The 20,029-nt window shown below is 41.8% G+C and overlaps 2 protein-coding genes across 4 annotated transcripts in view; both read right to left on the bottom strand.

The window, feature by feature from the left end:
- The window catches only part of dse (dermatan sulfate epimerase), a 30,683-nt gene extending 25,751 nt beyond the window's left edge, over nt 1-4,932 (bottom strand). Inside the window, exons 1-2 of one of the 3 annotated variants that reach the window (XM_039782473.1) lie at nt 4,758-4,932; nt 586-1,048 (exon numbers count right to left, since the gene is read on the bottom strand). In XM_039782473.1, the coding sequence (XP_039638407.1) occupies nt 586-1,004 (419 nt within the window). In that variant the 5' untranslated portion in view covers nt 1,005-1,048; nt 4,758-4,932. Of the gene's footprint in view, nt 1-585; nt 1,049-4,757 lie in introns of those variants that run through there. The other 2 variants (XM_039782474.1, XM_039782475.1) reach the window with 2 other exon arrangements.
- Nucleotides 4,933-10,568: 5,636 nt separating this feature from the next.
- Nucleotides 10,569-20,029, bottom strand: part of nt5dc1 (5'-nucleotidase domain containing 1) — a 109,126-nt gene continuing 99,665 nt past the window's right edge. The window contains 2 exon segments of the mRNA XM_039781877.1: nt 10,569-11,743; nt 19,699-19,873. Coding sequence (XP_039637811.1) covers nt 11,631-11,743; nt 19,699-19,873 — 288 coding nt within the window. The 3' untranslated portion in view covers nt 10,569-11,630.

Genomic DNA, 20,029 nt, shown 5'->3' with positions numbered 1-20,029 from the left:
TACTTCTGCTCTTTCCTTTTAAATTACTGGATCATTTCAGCTCATTTTATTTTAAATCTGATGTCTTCCTCCAAAAAAATCCAGACATTTTTTAACAATAATCCATATTTAAAAAAGTGTGAAGTCCATCCCTATCATCCCTATCTGGTCACCTGGACCCTGAGCTTCGGGGCCCCTGCACTAGGCTATTCAGCTCACATCTGAACATTTCATTTCCTTTCATGTTCAGCAAACAGCTGCTAAACATATTTCCTGGACCACAGACTTATCGGACTACAATGCATCTTTACCAGAGCTCTGCCCACGGAGTAAAAGTGAGAACGCCCCGGAGATGGGGCGGACTAGAAAGCCTCTGAGGGGAGGATTTAGCATTAATACCCAGCCGATGCACACATGGGGGTGGAAACAGATATCAAGCACCATCTGTAAACTCTGACCAGAGTTTCTGTTTGTCTTGTTAAAAAGAAAAAGGGTGGTTTGAATTTCTTACGTTGAATATTTCACAGTGAACAGACTGTTGCACATGGCTTCAAATCACTGTGTCAAATTAAAGAGATGAAATAATAAAAAAGACAGAAAATCTACCAACTAGGCTGAGCCGCCATCCTCTCCATGTAGTCCTTGACCAGGTCGAGGGCCCCGGCCCTGTGTGGGTACAGCACGCAGAACATGGACAGCACGCCCAGGTTGTTTCCGTACACCTCGTTCCAGCGGGCGCTGAACTCTGCGGGGCTCCAGGGGGGCAGGTACATCTCGGGATGCTCCAGCATGGTTTCCCCAGCCTCGCGGATCCTCCTCGCCATGTCCCGATGAGTGCCGGTGGCCGCGTACTGCAGCTCCTCCACGTCGCCCCGATTGAAGTACAGCATGGGATGGCCATTGTAGTTACCTCCCATGAAGGGGATTCCTCCGCTGGGGTCCACTTCCGCCGCCGCCGGGGCAAGCAGGGGCCACAGCAGACTTATGAAGAATACTGTGGGGGCCCCGCGGGTGTGGGTTCTCATCGTCTCATCAGAGAGGGGACTGTGGCATTGCCGAAGGAGCACAGCTGAGAGGGAACAGTGGGGGGAAGAGAAGGATTTGAGAAAGCCAGCCCATATTCTGCACAGCCTTTTCTTACAAAAAGCCCTGCATTCCTCGAATAATTAGATACAGCTGTAGTCCCGATGATGCAGGCTTTCCATAGTAATGTAGACCATTATAGAGAGGCACAGTCAAGAACCAATCACACTACTGTGCCATAATGTAGGAGTCACTGTCGTTTAAACTTGCTCCAAATCTAATTTCTTTATAGTTCACAAGAATGCAATGATACCCTTCTGCTATAAAATCTGCACTTACTACAGCCACGTGACAGTCAAATCCACTGCACACTGTGTTACCTAATATGCACTTCCCAAGGTTTATTTCTGAGTTGGTATTGTCAGACAACCAGGGTTCAAAATTAGCACCATCCACCAGCCAAATGCTGGTAAAATATGCAAGTGGCTTGTAGATTTGCTTCACTCACCAGCCAAAAATAAAACACAATGGCAATCTATTGAGTGGCTGGTAAAATTTGAACATTAACTAGCTATTTGGCTGGTGGACAAAATAAAATAAAAATAAATATAATAATAAATAAAATATAATTTTGAACCGTGCAGACGAGTCGAGCCATGCACACCCAGACGGCCAGCCGAGCAGCCTTGGAGGTCATAAATGGCCCGTTACTGCAGTAACATTACTCTGGTCTGCTAAAACCATGTCTAAAAACAAAGTGCTGTGCTTTACGGAAGGACAAGAGTTGGCCCAGCATCTCTGCTCTGAACATGAGAGTAAATTCCATGACCTTTGTGGAGCACTTGGCAATGGCCGGCTGGAAAACCCTTTGCTAGTGATTTCAGCAGTGTCTAGACTGCGCTCCATCCTAATGCACTGAGCTGTCTTACGTGTTGTGTTTGATTAACAAGGAACGGTGAAGGTGGTGTATTCAAAATTGGGGTCGACCCATACTGTTTTTTCCGGGCTGATACCGATTATTACTAGTTGATGAAAGCGATAACCGATATTTAGAACCGATATGCATTTACAGTGAAAAAGGAAAATCTTTTAGTCAAAATTAACATTTTGGAATGTTACAAACTCCAACACAAAAGTTTGTTTAAATACTTTTAAGCAATTATTTGATCAAACTGAAACTTTAAACATAATACACAGTCAAAAGAAATTAATAAATCCAAACTAAAATAGCTTCCTGGAGTTTTAACGTGCTAACAGTTTGTTTGCAAGTGCTGCAGACTGCCTACAGAGCTGTGGCGGAGCCAAAGTAGAACATCTTTTTAAGAAATTAACTTAAAAAAAAACGATTCAGATAATCAGCAAATTGCCAAAGATCGGCCCCGATAATCGGCCAGGCCAATAATAGCTCGATCCCTAATAAAAATGCTGTGGTGAACATGAGGATGGTGGACTTGTAGCCAAGAAGAAAGCATCAAGACAACGCCAGACTCACTTCTCACACTAAAGCTGTGAAAGTGAAACTGTGTCAGGAGCCAAGGATCTGCTCTTACTGCGGACGCCGGAATAAGACTGATCTCAAACTTACCTGCTTTGGGCTATTTCACTAAATTCAACTGATAATATTTTGGCAGGGACCTGTAGTAGGTCTGTGCTAGGGCTGCAACTAACGATTATTTTCTGGATGGATGGATCGGTTGTTTGGTCTCTAAAATGTCAAAACAATTGTGAAAAATGTACATCAGTGTTCCCCAAAAGCCCAAGATGACGTCCTCAAATGTCTTGTTTTGTCCACAACTCAAAAATATTCAGTTTACTGTCACAGAGGAGAGAAGAAACTCAAAAATATGCCCATTTAACAGGCTGGAATCCGAGTAAAAGTTTGACTTTTTTTCATAAAAAATAACTCAAACCGTTTATCAAAATAGTTGACGAATAATTCAATAGTCGTTGCAGCTCTTGTCACACTTGATTGTATTTTCCGTAAATTATATAATGCTGATTTTACTGTTTTATATCGTTGTAAATTAAATATCTTTGGGTTTCAGACATTTGAAGATGAAAATGGCTCTTGTGATGGTGCTTTTTCATATCTTATAGACAGTGATTGTTTCATTAATCAGAAAACAACGAGGCCCAATAGATGAGTGGATAAAGAAAATGATTTTTAGTTGCAGCAGCCCTAAAATTATATATTTCTCAAAATGAACTGTTTCCAAGCCATCCCCCAAATACTATAATAAGTCCTTTATAGGGATGAGTAGCAAACCTCTATATTTCCATGTGTCAGGTCATGTGTCTGTAGCACAGAGGATCCAAGTCGGACAGTGTCAAGTATAAAGGTATAGCACGGGGACTGATGTTAATACCTACCTTTTTTTCATCTTGGCTACAAGTCCACCATCCTCATGTTCACCACACCATTTTTATTAGGGATCGACCAATTATTGGCCTGGCCGGTTATCGGGGCCGATCTTTGGCAATTAGCAGATTATCTGTATCAGTGTTTTATTTGCCTGATAATCAATAAATTTAATGAATTAAAAAGTGTTCTACTTTGGCTCGGCTCCAGCTCTGTGTCTGTCCCTCTGCTTCGGTTTCACTCCCCACTGAGTCTGACTTCATGTCCCCCCCCTACAACACTATCTGACTCTCTGTTACTGGGGATTATGTTGATAAGTTTCTCATTTATCAAATAATTGCTGAAAGCAAAACAAAGTTTTGTGTTGGAGTTTCTAACATTCCAAAATCATAATTTTGATTTAAAGATTTTCAATTTTACTGTAAATGTAAATGTTCCAAATATCGGCTACGGGTTTCACAACTACTAATAATCGGTATCGGCCTTGATCCGGTCGATCCCTAATACTTATCCCTAGTTGTTTATTCATCTGTTTTTTGTCTAAAAGTAATAACAATGAAGTAAATGAAGTATACCAAGTAACAAACCAGAAAGAGCCAGGAACATACCTGTGGCGTATGATTTAAATTGTAAAATATAAACTCCTCTACTGTTGGTAACACGGCCCAATACCCGTAAAAAATCCATGCCATAGACCTCAGGGTCCTTCACGTTAGCTGTGGCCCTGCTTACAGTGTTACAGACATTATTCACATTATGGTACTTTGAGTCATTTTATGTAGTGATAGTAATTGTATTCTATTCTTTAATTAATTAGGGAATAATTAGACACAGCAAAAAGATAACAAAATGCAGTTGTGTTGCCACTGTAAAACCAATAAGTTGAAAGCAATGTAATCTGTGAACCCAGATTTGAAGCTTGCCTCAGGCCTGCAGCCAGTCATTTTAGTACTATTCAAATATAGTAATGACGGATTAATATCTGCCAGCCAATTGTTCCACAGTTGTGAGAGGGTAAACTGCCAAACACCAGGAATTATAGTTATTATACCCATAAAAAGCACGCCTCCCAGTCCCTCCGCAGACACTGATGCCTCTTCTGTTTCATGGGAATAAACCTACATTTAGGGTACTTTTTCAAACTTTATGCTAACTTTTCCTCCATCAAGTCTTTCAGTTTTATTTAAAAAGTCTGCTGTCATACGACTGCGGGTTATTTTAGTTTTATAAATGACTGTCCACCAAACAGTGAAGTGAACTGTAGCTACAGTAATATCAGTTATCGATGTTATTGATAATCCAAATATCCTATCCGCACAAAGCAGCCTTGTTCGTGTGTCGACCGCAGAAAGAGCCGGAGCAGCGGAGGAAAAGCCGAGAACGTTAGCCGACCTACCTGTCAGAAGCGCTGCCCACAATAACGTATTCCCGTCGGCACAACGCTCATTTCTTTCTCGTCACAGCAGTGATTTTAAAAAGATTATCAATATGGTTGTTGAGTTGAGACGTTTGTTTTAGGGACGAAACAAAGTTAGAAAGAGGGGAGGGAGAGCGGAGGGAGCGTCATGCAGAGAATGAGGAGGGGCAGCGGGGGGAGAGAGGCTTAAAGGAGCCCTAATGAGTGAAGTGGCTCCCTCGGCCCGCTAACAGCTAACTAGCTAACAGGTAGCGCTAAAAGCTAGCTAGTTAACAGGTAGGCTAGTGCAGAGATCTTCAACAGGGGGTCCTTAGAGTAACTGCAGGTGGGCCCCCAAGTTAATCATTTAAAAAGTTATGCCTAAAAATATACATAAAAACGAGTCCAACATGTTATTAGCAAAATAAATCGGCCTATTTGTGATTTGTTTTTAAATTTAAACAACATTGATGGCTACTGGCCTGTAGGGAAGGTAGCCAAAGTAACGTTAGCCATCCACAGATACAGTTACGCTTAAGGATTCACTGTGCTACATTTATGTTTAACATTAAAAAATGATGTATAAATATATGAATGTCTAAAAAATATTATTCTAATACCATAGTATTTGCATGCACCATAAAAGGTATGTGTAAAGGCTTTAGGCCGCCCTACACGTTATTGTAAGCCTAGTTTATGCAACTCAATTTTAAGCAATATGTAGCTAAGGGGCCAATTGGCCTAATAAAACGTTGAGGAGCACTGGGCTTGTGAACAGTCTGCTCACTTGTATTTAATACAATACATTATTATAGCATCATATGGCGCTTTGCTTGCTCTAGTTTGTACCTCAATATTTTTCACATTTGAAATTAGAGCTGGGCAATATGGAGAAAATCAAATATCACAATATTTTGATCAAATACATTGATGGCAACATTGTGGCAATATTGTAGGGTTGACTATTGGTGCATTCACAAAAATATTTACACAATGAGAATTTTGATAAATAATCACCAACAATGTGGATATAATGACTAACGCCGCCTTCCCACTGGAAGTTGAAATCAGCTCCGATATGGCTTCGAAACGACCGGAAGTCATTCATTTACTATTATATGGAGATTCGCAGACTGCATGCGAATGGATCCGAACTGGGTCCGAATGAGTGCAGTGCGAAAAGAATCATGTCAGTTGGTCATCTGGATGCGTTAAAAAAATTGAACTCTTGCGACAGGCTACGGACGGTTCCTGTCCGACAATTCCAGCGGAAGTTAGGGTTATAGTACTGATAAACAAACCTGCTAATGCTAATTGGTTAGCTAGCAACAGCCATCAAACTATTGACATTATACCGCTATATATACTTTATATGTGAATCCCATGGTCATAGCCTCAACCAATGGCTTGCATTCTCAGCCATTTCCCATCAAGTGGGGCTCGCAACAGGGATGCCCGCTCTCCCCCATGCTGTTTGCAATCTTTCTTGAACCGTTAGCCCAAGCCATAAAGTAAAATAAAATCTGTAATGTCCAGATTAAATCCAATAGCAGCTCAATATCATTATTTGATGATATTTTGTTGTACATCTCTGATCTTGAGGACTCTATTCCAAAAATTCTTAAGATCTTCAACGAATTTGGCTCAATCTCCGACTATAAAATTAACTGGAATAAATCTAATGTTCTTTTATTGAACAACAGGAATGTGGCTTCAGCCATTAGTGTTACAATACCAACCCAAACCAAAATTACATATTTGGGCATCATCATACACGCATCGCTACAGCAAGTTGTCCAGGACAATTATGAAACTATATTAAATAATGTTCAAAGGGATCTGGCCAATTGGTATGCGCAACTACGGTCCAGGATTGATGTTGTTAAAATGAACATAGTTCCCTGTGTGAATTTCTTAAGTACAAAGATCCCCTTACCCCCACCAATACATTTCTGCAGTATATTTGGAACAATAAACAACCTAGGCTAAACTATTCTACCCTGCAACATACTACAAACACGGGAGGCCTGTCCCTCCCCAACTTTAAAATGTATCACAGAGCCTTTCAGCTACGGCCCTCAGAGTGTGGATGACCCCTCATCTACAGTCCCATGGAGAGAAATAGAGCAAAACCTCACTGGAAGTCTATGACTGCAAGACCTTGCCTTTGCAGGTGTGTGTCCAAAAAAAGTGTATGCTAACCTATGGCCCTATTATCACCAACACGTTGGCCAACTTTAAACAGGTGGAGGAGCAACTACGCCAATAAGTGGCATTTGAGCACCCCAATATGGCACAATACACACTTAATGTCCGGTAACAAACCCTTTGCTTGTAAGCAGTGGAGTGACAGAGGTATTGAGAGGTATATAGAGGTTTTGAGGTCCTCAGGACATCCTTCTACTTTTATCTTCACTTAAGATCAGCCCTAAAATGGTATGGAGTGCCATGGGGAAACAGTCTTGAGGCTCACCCAGTCATTAAATGGTTTGTTGATTTTCCTGTGAGAGGATTAGTGTCCAAGATTTATGCTAAACTGATGCAAGTATCCATAGGAGAACTCCCAATAGTGGGGAAATGGGAGCAGCAGTGTAACAGTGTATGTTTAACCAAACACATTGTGGAATGTGAAATAAATACAAAATTAGATTTAGATTAGAAAGTGGATCCAACCAGTTGTGTGTTTAATGGTCTAATCATCTCAGCTGGACTTGTAGGCCGTTATATTGTTGGCTAGTTTACTTTAGAATAAAACATCAGATTTTATAAACTACATGTCTTTTATGTGCAGAAATCTGAATGTGTAAAGTAACTAGTAACTAAAGCTGTAACAGATGAATGTAGTGGAGTAAAAAGTACAATATTTCTCTCTGAAATGTAGCGGAGTAGACGTAGAAAGTGGCATGGAAAGATTCAAGTAAAGTACAAGAACCTCAACATATGTTAAGTACAGTACTTGAGTAATTGTACTTACGGTAGTTACATTCCACCACTGCTTTAGAGCTGTTTAGTATGTTTCAGATCTGCTTTGGACACATGGGGGAAAGATTAAATAAAATACATTGTGGCTTCTTTTCCCATGTAAACAAATTAGCTGTAGCCATGAATGGGAGTAAACTAGCTCATGTCTCAGACTTTCAAACTTTAAAGGTCCCATGGCATAAAAACTTCACTTTATGACGTTTTTTAAAATTAATATGCGTTCCCCCAGCCTGCCTATGGTCCCCCAGTGGCTAGAAATGGTGATAGGTGTAAACCGAGCCCTGGGTATCCTGCTCTGCCTTTGAGAAAATTAAAGCTCAGATGGACCAATCAGGAATCTTCTCCTTATGAGGTCATAAGGAGCGAGGTTACCTCCCCTTTCTCTGCTTTGCCCGCCCAGAGAATTTGGCCCACCCATGAGAGAGAGACATCATGGCTTTCAAACGAGCAAAGTGGCAGTTGGTCAAGGCCCCCCCCCCCCTCTCTCCTCCTCATTAGCTACAGACACAGAAATGGCACATCCTAAGGAAAGCTCATTGTGGGACTGGCTCTAGTGGCTGTAATTCTGCACCAAGGCTGAATTTCGGGAAAGAGACTTCAGATGCAGTATTAGGGGACCACTAAGGTCTATATAAAAGAGACTTCAGATACAGTATTAGGGGACCACTAAGGTCTATATAAAAGCATCCAAAGAGCACCATGTCATGGGACCTTTAAACTCTTTAAACCTGTGGAACCTTACTGTATTTTCAGTGTGTGTATTTGCAAAACAGGGTCTTTGTTTGCTTACGTTTCCAAATAAAACTCAGAAAGAACCTTAAGTAAGAAAATTGTAGAACATTTTATTTCATTGACAGTACTTTAACACTTGAACACAGAATTGAACTCTCCCTGTGTTTTCAAGACCACAAATGATTCCAACATAAGGCAAATGTGCATGTCAAATTTTCCAGTTCAGATGAGAAAAGAAAAGTACAATCACCACAGCTGTATGCATAAAACACTTGCACACGCAGCAAAAGTAATAATTCACTTTGGATGACCAATCTCACATACATGCTGACAGCTATTTGCTGCTTATTGTCAAAATATTCTCTCTTCATTTGTCAGGTGATGGCCATCTAAAAGTACATTTGGGAAATCTTCTTGTTTGATGACTTACTCACCAGTATCATCTCCGTGTGCTCCTTACTCCAGGATGCTTAGCCTAGCTTAGCACAAAGGCTGAAAGAATGCAGCTAGCCAAGAAGCTAGTCTGGTTCCATCAAAAGTACTTTAAAAAAAGTACTTTTCTAGTTTTATTTACATTTTGGTGCTTGTTTATGTAAAACAATCTTGATTTCGTTTGCCATTGTGGTTTATTAACTTAGAATTAGCTCATTTGTGAGCAACAGCTACAGTTAGTGCAGTGACCGTACGCTGTAGAGTTGCCCCTTTTTTTCAAAATTCAATCCACAGTTCAGACATGGAATAAACAGAGTGTGTGCTAACATAAACTCAGTGCATAGGCACAGCAGGCCTACCTTGCACTCCAATGGGAGGCATTTGTAAGATATATTGCCTACCTCTTAGCAAACTAGCCTACTGTTGTTTTTCCTTTGCTTACGCAAAATTGAGTAAACTAGCTTTGTGCTGAACTGATGACACCAAATCATCTGGAAGTACTCTATATCGACGATGTTTCATTTTCTGGGATTGCTCCGGTGCTGCCGGAGGTTCTGCCGGATGTCCCTCATTTTCAGCCAGATGTCCGTCCCCTTCCTCTTCCTTTGTGTTGGCGTTCTAACCTCCGGTGGATTTGTGAGGACTATGGTTAACTGCTCCTCAGATCTCTGCAGGGTAAATCCAGACAGCTAGCTAGACTATCTGTCCAATCTGAGTTTTCTGTTGCACGACTAAAACTACTTTTGAACGTACACATGTTCCACCAAAACAAGTTCTTTCCCGAGGTATTTAGCAGTAGCAGTAGCACCGTCATTGTGTCCGGCAATTGTGATTGGTTTAAAGAAATGCTAATAAACCAGAGCATGTTTTGTGGACTAGCCAGACTTTCCTCCGCAGCGCTGTGGAGGTAGGTCTGGCAATGCGAGACTAATGATTGGTTAACGAGGGTCGGCAATAGGTCAGAAAAGTACTTGCAAGTACTATCAAGAAGAAACATTTAAGAGCTGTTGCAAGTTGTATCTTTCCATGTTGGACTGAGGCTAACAGTGGTCCAGTCTTAGTGCTAAGCTAGGCTAAACACTTCCCTGAACAGACATAAATGTGAAATCAATATTTGGTGACGTGAGAGATACAAGCAAACTTTCACAGATTTTCTTAAATATTATGGCACAGCTTGTCTATGCACACCGACAAAATAACCATTCAGAAGTCGGTAATCTGGTACTGCATATGAATGAAGCACGACTAGTCCACGTTTTTACACAATCACCCAAAGAGCACAAAAATAATACAGAGAACACCTAGCATAGTCTTTATCATCCATTATTATTATTATTATTATTATTATTATTATTATTAGGTGTTTCGCAAAGTTGTGTTTTTTGAGACAGCCAACACAAAGGACGCCATAGTGCCTCTTCTTTAGCAATAATGACCTGAAGAGTAACACCTTCTACGAAACTGACACAGGGGAATCAGTGGACCTTAAACCTAATGTTAAGGTTACTAAAATGCATACAGTAAAACTATATTTAAAAAAAGAGGACTTCACAACAACAGTGTTGTACAGAAATACTGACACAATGACTGCAAAGGGTCTTTAGAGACAAACACACTGTGACCATCTGGGTACTGCGTACAGTAGATAACGTTGAGGTAAGAAGAGACAGTAAAATGTTCACTTTATTTTGGAAAAGTTTGAAGAATTCAGATTTGAATCAATCTACCATAGAAAATAATAAGGGTCGCACACATGAAACAATAAAAACACTACATTTCTTATTATTACTGTATGCAGACACACGCACACACACAGACACACACACACACACTTATTTTGTGTACGGTACAGTAAACCACAAAACAACGTTCAAATGTAGGCGTTATTACAGAGAGATACTGTGGCTTACATTCACATGGTTTCTCTGAATGGGTGAGGAGTGTCTGCGTCCTGTGCTCCACAGATGGCGGCGGGTTGCGTTATTATGGATCTGCGACTGCAGTTCTGGGCTAGACCCGCCCCTTCAATAGCTTTCGCTCGCTACGATTGGCCAGGCGTCCATGCTCGCGTGAGGTAACCGAAACCGATTTGTTCAGATCCTATCAACCGACCAATCGGCTATCCTAACCTTAACTACTCGAGGTCAACGCCTTAAGCCCAGTTCAGACCAAAGCGACGAGACGAGTTAAAACTTACAACTTCTTGTAACGTGCCCGAGGCGTTCCCTCTCTTCAGGCACTCTCTAACTCGCTCCACCGTACGTGCTCGTAGGCGCACATTGAGCGTCGGTTAACAGTAATATGGATCATTTTATTGTAGCTGACCTAATAAGATGACTGTCTCCTGTTGAAAGAGGAGACGTCTCTTACGTTCTAAAACCAGCCTCTGGAGACTCCACCAGCTGAGTCGCAGCGACGCCATCAGCTGGTCTGAGTCGAGCTGAGCCGGGCCGGTTCAGACCGCTGAAACTTTTCCCTGCGACATTCTAAAACGGTTTCCTCTCGTCGCGAATCTTTGGTCTGAACTGGGCTTAACCTCAACCAATCGGGCTGCTTCGGAGGGCGGGTCTTGCCTAGAACTGCAGTTGGATCCATAAAAACGCTGGCGGGGTCAGGTGGGAAACTACAGGCAAAAATGGAGGCACATTCCTCTCCTGAGGCAGAGGGGTAAGGGAGGACTTTTCTTTCTTTTTTTAAAACTTTTCCCTCTCTCTTTTTTCTCTTTTTTTACGACAGACTCTCGCACCTCTTCAACAAAGAATCCGGGGGCCTGGGGTAGTAGCCTGTGGTGCAGGGCTTGTCCGGAGAAAACCTGGGGAACTTGTAATCCAGAGGGAGATCTAGAAATAAATTAAATCAAACAAAGTCAACTGCAGGCCATCTGGCCGTTTAATGCACCACTGCTGCTGAGAAGCAACAGCAATGATGCATTATTCAGTGGAAAAGTACACTTTGTTGTAAACAGCAGTTAGTAATCACTCAGGCCAGAGAAGGTTGGACTCAGTCCTGTTTGATGCTTTTGCCTCCAAAGAGACAACTCTGACATAAAATAGAGATGGTCCAATTTCATTTTTCTCTACTTGATACCGATTCAGATTCCTGGACTTGTGTATTGGCCGATACCGAGTACTGATCCCGATACCAGTGTGTAAAATATTTTATTATGTTTTAACAGCTGTATACTTCTATCCCTGTATGGCTTTCTTTTATTATCCAGTTTAACAGTCAATCAGCCGATACCGATACCAGCATTTTAGGCGGTAACGGAGGCTTTTCAGATACTGGTATTGGTATCGGAACCTCTCTAGCATTAAATAATCATAAATAAATAAGGCCTGCAAAAAAGTGACAGTTCTGAAACAGAACCTCTCCTCCACTAGAAATAGTTCTTATTTCAACATTTCTGGTTCCCTCTGAGATTAAAAGGGAAACCTGTTGGTGAGCTGTGGCAGCTGCTGTGGGGATCTTACAAACGTTTTAAAGAACATGACAGTCCACCCTCGTGAGCAGTCAGACAGAGTTAATAATAGTACGTAGTATAATAAGTACGTCATTTCTTCTGTCTTTGGGCCTTGTCCAGGATTTAAAGTCCACGTTGTCGCTTTCCAGCTGTGTGCCTCGTTCCAACCACTTGTCCCTGTTGCAGTACAGGAAGGCTGGCAGCGTAAAACGGGCCATGTGGTTCTCTGGAGCGCCTTGGTAGCTCACATGGTTGAGTGTTCGCCCCGCGTACTAAGGCTCAGTCCCTACTGTAGTGGCCTGGGTTCAATTCCCCAATTTTGAGACGATGGGGATTTAAAGTATTACCGGGCTTTTTCAACATAAAATAAAGCCACACTTTAGAGCGCCCCTTACTGTGCTCCATGGTTGCATTGTGTTATATTTGGAACCAATGATCAGATTCTAAACCAAAATGTCCAAACGATTCCAATAAAAAAAATAAAAATAAATTCCATTGGAATCTTAATTTTTGAACCGGTTCTCGATGCCCAATCCTAACGACTAGCGTGTCTTGCTCCTCTCTGTAAAGGCAGGCTGTTCGCCCGGCCTTCAGTTGTGGCCGTTTGGAACAACAATAAACCCTTTTGCCTTCAGACTTGGTTGGACAACATGTTGTACGCACTAGGGCTGGGCGATACGGAGAAAATCAGATATCACAATATTGTTGACCCAATACCTCAATATCGATAGTGCGGCGAAATTTTAGGGTTGACAATTGGTGCTTTCACAAAAAAAATTTACAATTACATTTTTGATAAATAATCATCAGTAACGTGGATTTAATGACTTAATGATTTAATGTGGGTAAAGGCAAATAATAGAACAGCTAGGACAGTCTGAGTTCACAAACTGACATCATTTTACTGTAATGCAGTTTAGATACAACACTTGTGTCATATTACGATATCCAAAATCTAAGACGATATCTAGTCTCATATCACGATACGATATAATATTGATATATTGCCCAGCCCTAGTACGCACTAGTTTGTTTCTGGAATACTCTGGCCTTAACCCCATCCGTTTAATGCAGCAACACTGGACACGCCATCCAGACAGAGGAAGGAGTGCTAGCTGTCTGGATTTACCCTGCAGAGATCTGAGGAGCAGTTAACCATAGTCCTCACAAATCCACCGGAGGTTAGAACACCAACACAGAGGAAGAGGAAGGGGACGGACATCCGGCCGAAAATGAATTTCTGGCGGCACCGGAGCAATCCCGGAAACGAAACGTCGTTGATATAGACTAAAGCATACTGAACCCTTAAAGCTGTCTGACATCAGTTCCAGTCAAACTGAGCCATGGTTGGTGTGTACTCAATGCCATCTGCACTCTGTCCACACGTCATGATAACATCAATAGTTCTTGTCACTGTTACCAAGAAATCCAAGATATCAAAATGTTGGTATCCTGGCATAAACACCTGCACTCTGAGGAAAGCAGCAGCAGACGGATTGCAACAGCACACAAAGGTAAAAGCAGACTACACAGTAAGGTGGCGAACTCTAACTCTGGCTCCACATGTGCGTGTGCTCCGTCCTCTTTGGATTCTTGGGAATGTTTCTGTGTTGAAATGATGGGGAGGGTGTTTGATGTGGAAATAGGGAGTTTTAACCACTAAAAGTGTAATACCAGAGTGTTTTTTCCCTGTTTTTACAGCATGAGTGTTATTCTCAGTCATGTTCTGTGCACCATATGGGTGCATTTCAGCCAAATAAAATGGCAAACATATTCACTAGAAAATAAAATATGAGTTTTGTTTTTGTCACAATGTTTATAAGCTGAGGAACATCAGTGTAGTGTAAATGCTCCTTTATTTACTGAACGGCATTTGAAACCACAGGCATAAGTGAGAGCAAAATCTTTCTTTTATAAATATATTTTACTGCTGGCCCAGTGGAGCTGCTCAGTAGCCAGCAGATCAGACTGTGGTTGGACTGGGCAGCTTCCAGGTAGGAATGTGGAACTGTGTGAATGTGATCAGGGCATTCCTGCAAAAGAGAGGCTGCCTCTCAGTGAACCTTTCCTGAATAAATAAAGGTTAAAAAAAAAAAAAATTTAAATTACAGAGCTTTTATCCAAAGTGACGAAGGTGCAAACTCCAGACAACAAGTAGTACGTGCAAGCACATTAGCTTTAAATAAGAAAGAAATGGGCCATATCAAAGTGCAGCTTCAAGAAATATATATATATATTTTTTTTTGTTTATCTGAGGTGTAGTCGGAAGAGATGTGTTTTTAGCCTTAGGTGGAAGATGCACAGGTTTTCGTCCGTCCTGATGTCAATAGGGAGCTCGTTTATGAAGGTAAATATGGTGCAAAACGTGAGAGCTTGTAGAATACAATGTGAGAACTTGCAGAACAAAAAAATTTAACTTGTATGTTAAAATTTGCACTTGTAAAATAAAAATTTGCACTTGTAAAATAAAAATTTGCACTTGTAAAATAAAAATTTGCACTTGTAAAATAAAAATGTGCACTTGTAAAATAAAAATTTGCACTTGTAAAATAAAAATTTGCACTTGTAAAAATTATTCACATTTGAAGTCACAAAAAGAAAAAAAACATGAGAGCTTGTAAAAAAATCTGAACTTGTAAATTGAAATTTGCACTTGTGAAAAAATATTCACAAATGTGTAGATTGATATTTGCATGAACACAATGACAGCTGCAAACTTGTAATGCAACATTTACTCATGTACTTTTTTTTTTTACTCAGGTTGATTTTCCATCACAACCACAACTCAGTGATTACAACCTCTCGAATCTGTCACTGTATGCGCTCTCTCGCATCACAAAGAGGCGAATCTGCGCCTCGACTTTTGCAACACTTGTTGCGATACATTTGGTGCAAAACTAATTTGTACCTGTGGACTTAGGCTGTGGAGCTCTGATCCAACAGAACGGGGAAAGCAGGGTTTCTATCGCCAGATGAGGGACAACTCTGTCCGGCTTATTTAGCTATGTCGCATGGAAGCCTGGTTGAATAGCAAGCTAGCGTTAGCTAACTAACCAACCAGCCTGATTCTAAATAAATACCTTTTAATTATCTTAACACTTTTTAACAGTCAAACTGAAACACTGGCGGTGAGCTCCAGGTCCTGCAGACGGACCGTCACCAGCGGGTATCGCGCCACGGAGCAACATCGCTATTATTGCCAGAAAAGCTTCGCCGCAACTCGACCTGCAGTCGGAGCTCCAGCGGGACACGGAGAGCCCCGCACCCGGTAGCAGCTCACCGCTAGTGTTGGTGGAATAGCAAGCTAGCGTTAGCTAACTAACCAGCTTCTAAATAAATACCTTTTAGTTATCTAAACACTTTAACAGTCAAACTGAAACACTGGCGGTGAGCTCCAGGTCCTGCAGCCGCAGACGGACCGTCATCAGCGGGTAACACGTGCCAAGTTCTGCATCCCTGCCAAGACTTCCATCCATAAGGGGAAATAATGATTTTATAAGGCAAAGTAGCTACTGTTTAATTAAAATGTAGGCTATATACATTCCTTTGTCATGTTCATCAATGATGATTATAATTTTACAACGTTTAGAGACATCAATGTTTTATCAGACTATCATTTCCTTGCTACCTGGGTGCAAATCTCGGCAGCAACGAGGGTTAAGAGATGACGACATATTCGGCAAAAATAATTGCTGCTGCCCGCGAGGTGGATGTAATTCTGCAGAAGCTATTGTTGCTGCCCTGCGGGTGCAATGATTGGCAGTGAGGCACAACATCAGCAAAGCAAGCTGTGGTCATGGCCGGGGATGTGCCGGCTACCGGGTGCGGGGCTCTCTGTGTCCCGCTGGAGCTCCGACTGCAGGTCGAGGTCGGCAGCGAAGCTTTCTGGCAATAATAGCGATGTTGCTCCGCTGGCCGATACCGCTGGTGACGTGTCCGGCTGCGGACCTGGAGCTCACCGCCAGTGTTTCAGTTTGACTGTTAAAAAGTGTTAAGATAATTAAAAGGTATTTATTTAGAATCAGGCTGGTTGGTTAGTTAGCTAACGCTAGCTTGCTATTCAACCAGGCTTCCATGCGCATAGCTAAATAAGCCGGACAGAGTTGTCCCTCATCTGGCGATAGAAACCCTGCTTTCCCGTTCTGTTGGGATCACAGCTCCACAGCCTAAGTCCACAGGTACAAATTAGTTTTGCACCAAATGTATCGCAACAAGTGTTGCAAAAGTCGAGGCGCAGATTCGCCCTCTTTGTGATGCGAGAGAGCCGATAGAGTGACAGATTCGAGAGGTTGTAATCACTGAGTTGTGGTTGTGATGGAAAATCAACCTGAGTAAAAAAAAAGTACATGAGTAAATGTTGCATTACAAGTTTGCAGCTGTCATTGTGTTCATGCAAATATCAATCTACACATTTGTGAATATTTTTTCTACAAGTGCAAATTCCAATTTACAAGTTCAGATTTTTTACAAGCTCTCATGTTTTTTTCTTTTGTGACTTCAAATGTGAATAATTTTTACAAGTGCAAATTTTTATTTTACAAGTGCAAATTTTTATTTTACAAGTGCACATTTTTATTTTACAAGTGCAAATTTTTATTTTACAAGTGCAAATTTTATTTTACAAGTGCAAATTTTTATTTTACAAGTGCAAATTTTAACATACAAGTTAAATTTTTTTGTTCTGCAAGTTCTCACATTGTATTCTACAAGCTCTCACGTTTTGCACCATATTTACCTTCATACTCGTTCCACCATTTAGGAGCCAGGACAGCAAACAGTCAGGATTTGGTTGAGTGATTAAGTTGTCCCTCGCTGTGAGGGGGGCAGCGAGCAGGTTGGCTGCTGCAGAGCGGAGTGGGGGGGGGGTTGGGGTGTAGGGTTTGACCATGTCACAACACGACAGGATTGGTGACACTGAAACGGAACGTATTGGACACTGATCCTTGTCCTGATTGGTTGGGTGGTACTGGCAGTATACTTTGGGGTATTTCATACAGTTATTTTTACTAAAACACATAAAGCACGTAAAGGTGCTTCGGTGACATTTACCCACCTAAAACTAATCATAAAAACAAGCTGTTGGCTGGTCTTCAGTGGCAAGTTTACCCAAACACTCACTCAGATGTTGGACCAACTGAAAAAGACAGCGCAACCCAACAGTTAACACCAACGGATGATCTTGTGCCTTAAAGTGATGGTTCGGAGTAATTTACCCTAGGGTCCTTTGCACCATGACCTCGAGCCAAACACCCCCCAGAAGCTTTTTTCACCTGGGTCGAACATTGGGAGAGTTAGCTAGAGTAGCGTTATCAGCTGAATAGCTTTAGCTCAGGATCCCACGCTTTGTATCTCGTATAATTACTATCCCACAAACCGAAATGATACCAAGGACTACAAGTAGTAAAAATAGGTTATGCTTTCAAAACGATGGATTGGAAAGTTTGTAAGTACACCAGAAGTTTATGTAAATAACACTTGCCTGCTGGCTTCTGCTCTCTGCTGTTGTTATTGTTGCGGACGAAGTGCTTAGGCCGTCTACAAATTACTAACCGAAAGAGATGCAACAAAAATATTTTTTAATTTAACTTATTTTTTAAAGTAAGTGCTGTAGTATAACTAGCAGGAGACAAGTAATAATTGAGGTAAGTTTGCAGACATTACCTTATTTAATCATTAAATTAATACATATTTTTGTTGTAACTCTTTTCGGTGTAGTAATTTGTAGACAGCCCTAAGCACTCGTCTAACTGCAGGTAGCAGCAGCAGCAGAGAGCAGAAGCCAGCAGGCAAGTGTTCATAAACTTCTGGTGTACTTACAAACTTTCCAATCCATCGTTTCATGAGAGCATAACCTATTTGTACTACTTGTAGACGTTTGGTATATTACTGCATTCATTAGTGGGTATAATAAAGATACGCATTATTTGAAACTACTGCTATGCGTGGTGAATTATTGTCGTGCTGTCGCGTTGTGGTGAATTATTGTTTGCGTTTGTGGTGAATTGCTGTCGCTACCGTCGCCTGGTGAATTGCTGTTGCGTTGTGGTGAATTGCTGTCGCGCTGTCGCGTTGTGGTGAATTGCTGTCGTTGTGGTGAATTGCTGTCGCGTTGTGGTGAATTGCTGTCGCGTTGTGGTGAATTGCTGTCGCGTTGTGGTGAATTGCTGTCGCGTTGTGGTGAATTGCTGTCGCGTTGTGGTGAATTGCTGTCGCGTTGTGGTGAATTGCTGTTGCGTTGAATTGCTGTCGCGTTGTGGTGAATTGCTGTTGCGTTGTGGTGAATTGCTGTCGCGTTGTGGTGAATTGCTGAATTGCTGTCGCGTTGTGGTGAATTGCTGTTGCGTTGTGGTGAATTGCTGTTGCGTTGTGGTGAATTGCTGTCGCGTTGTGGTGAATTGCTGTTGCGTTGTGGTGAATTGCTGTTGCGTTGTGGTGAATTGCTGTCGCGTTGTGGTGAATTGCTGTTGCGTTGTGGTGAATTGCTGTCGCGCTGTCGCGTTGTGGTGAATTGCTGTTGCGTTGTAAATTGCTGTTGTGTTGTAACAATTTCCTGTCGTGGTTTGCACTTTAGGCGCAACCGTAATATTTGGTCAAATTGTAGTAGGAAGCCTTTATGTTATCTGGTCTGCTCTGGGTTTTATTTGCTGTCCCATGACAAATACTTTTCTTCATTTAAACTCAAGACATACATTTTGATTATTGACCTTCGGCCTATTTCTGAATCTCCTCCAGGATTCTTTTTTATCTTGCAACATCAACATTAACCTTGCAGCTATAAACATTCATTTGCAACTTTTCAATAAAAAAATGTTATTGCTCACTGTCAAAGCTTTTAATGACCTGACACAGCTGAACTGTGAAATCGGTCTGAGCCTTCACACAGCCTCAGATCCTGGAGCAGCGGCCTCTTGGCCACCCAAGAGTCAAGCTAAGGACCAGAAGCCAACCCTCTCTCGGGGCCATGCAAACTCAGGTACCACTTTTATTACATAGTTTACCCTGATTTTGATTCTACTTTCTCCTATTTTATAATTTGTCATTTTGTAATCATTTAACATGTCCCTTGCCTTGATTTAATCAGTCCCATTTTATTCTGTACTTACACATTTACTGTAGACTGTGTTTTTAAGTTGTAAATAGTCTGTATTGACGATAATTCATTAAGGGGATTGCTCCGGTGCCGCCGGAAGATCCGCTGGACGTCCCTAATTTTCGCCAGGATGTCCCTCCCCTTCCTCTTCCTTGGTGTTGGCGTTCTAACCTCCGGTGGATTTGTGAGGACTATGGTTAACTGCTCTTTATCTTGTTGGGGGGGGGGAGACTCCTGCCACATACCTGCTATGTGCTCCACACTGGGGATGGCCATGGTGCTGTATTTGTGAATGCGAGTAGGCAGACAGAGGACCTCTCCCCCCCCCCCCCCCCCCCCCCCCTTCTATCCTCAGCTACGGCTTCAACGTAGAAGCCCCACTTCTTGAACTACGCCAGAGGGGGACTTCATGCCCTGCTCCTGTTGAGACAGTCCACACACAAACCAAACTATGTAACTCATTCATTCTCAGACATGTGCAGACCTGATTAAAAGGAGGTGGGAGTTCCACTCCACGGGAACACAGCAAGACTTCAAACTGGCTTTAACCAAAGCCACTTTTCGGGGTTCTTTTGA

The sequence above is a fragment of the Perca fluviatilis genome, chromosome 18 (genome assembly GCF_010015445.1).
Source record: "Perca fluviatilis chromosome 18, GENO_Pfluv_1.0, whole genome shotgun sequence".
In the NCBI taxonomy this organism is placed as follows: Eukaryota; Metazoa; Chordata; class Actinopteri; order Perciformes; family Percidae; genus Perca; species Perca fluviatilis.
The sequence above is the reverse complement of the archived record's forward strand: the minus strand, read 5'-3'. Positions and strand labels throughout refer to the sequence as shown.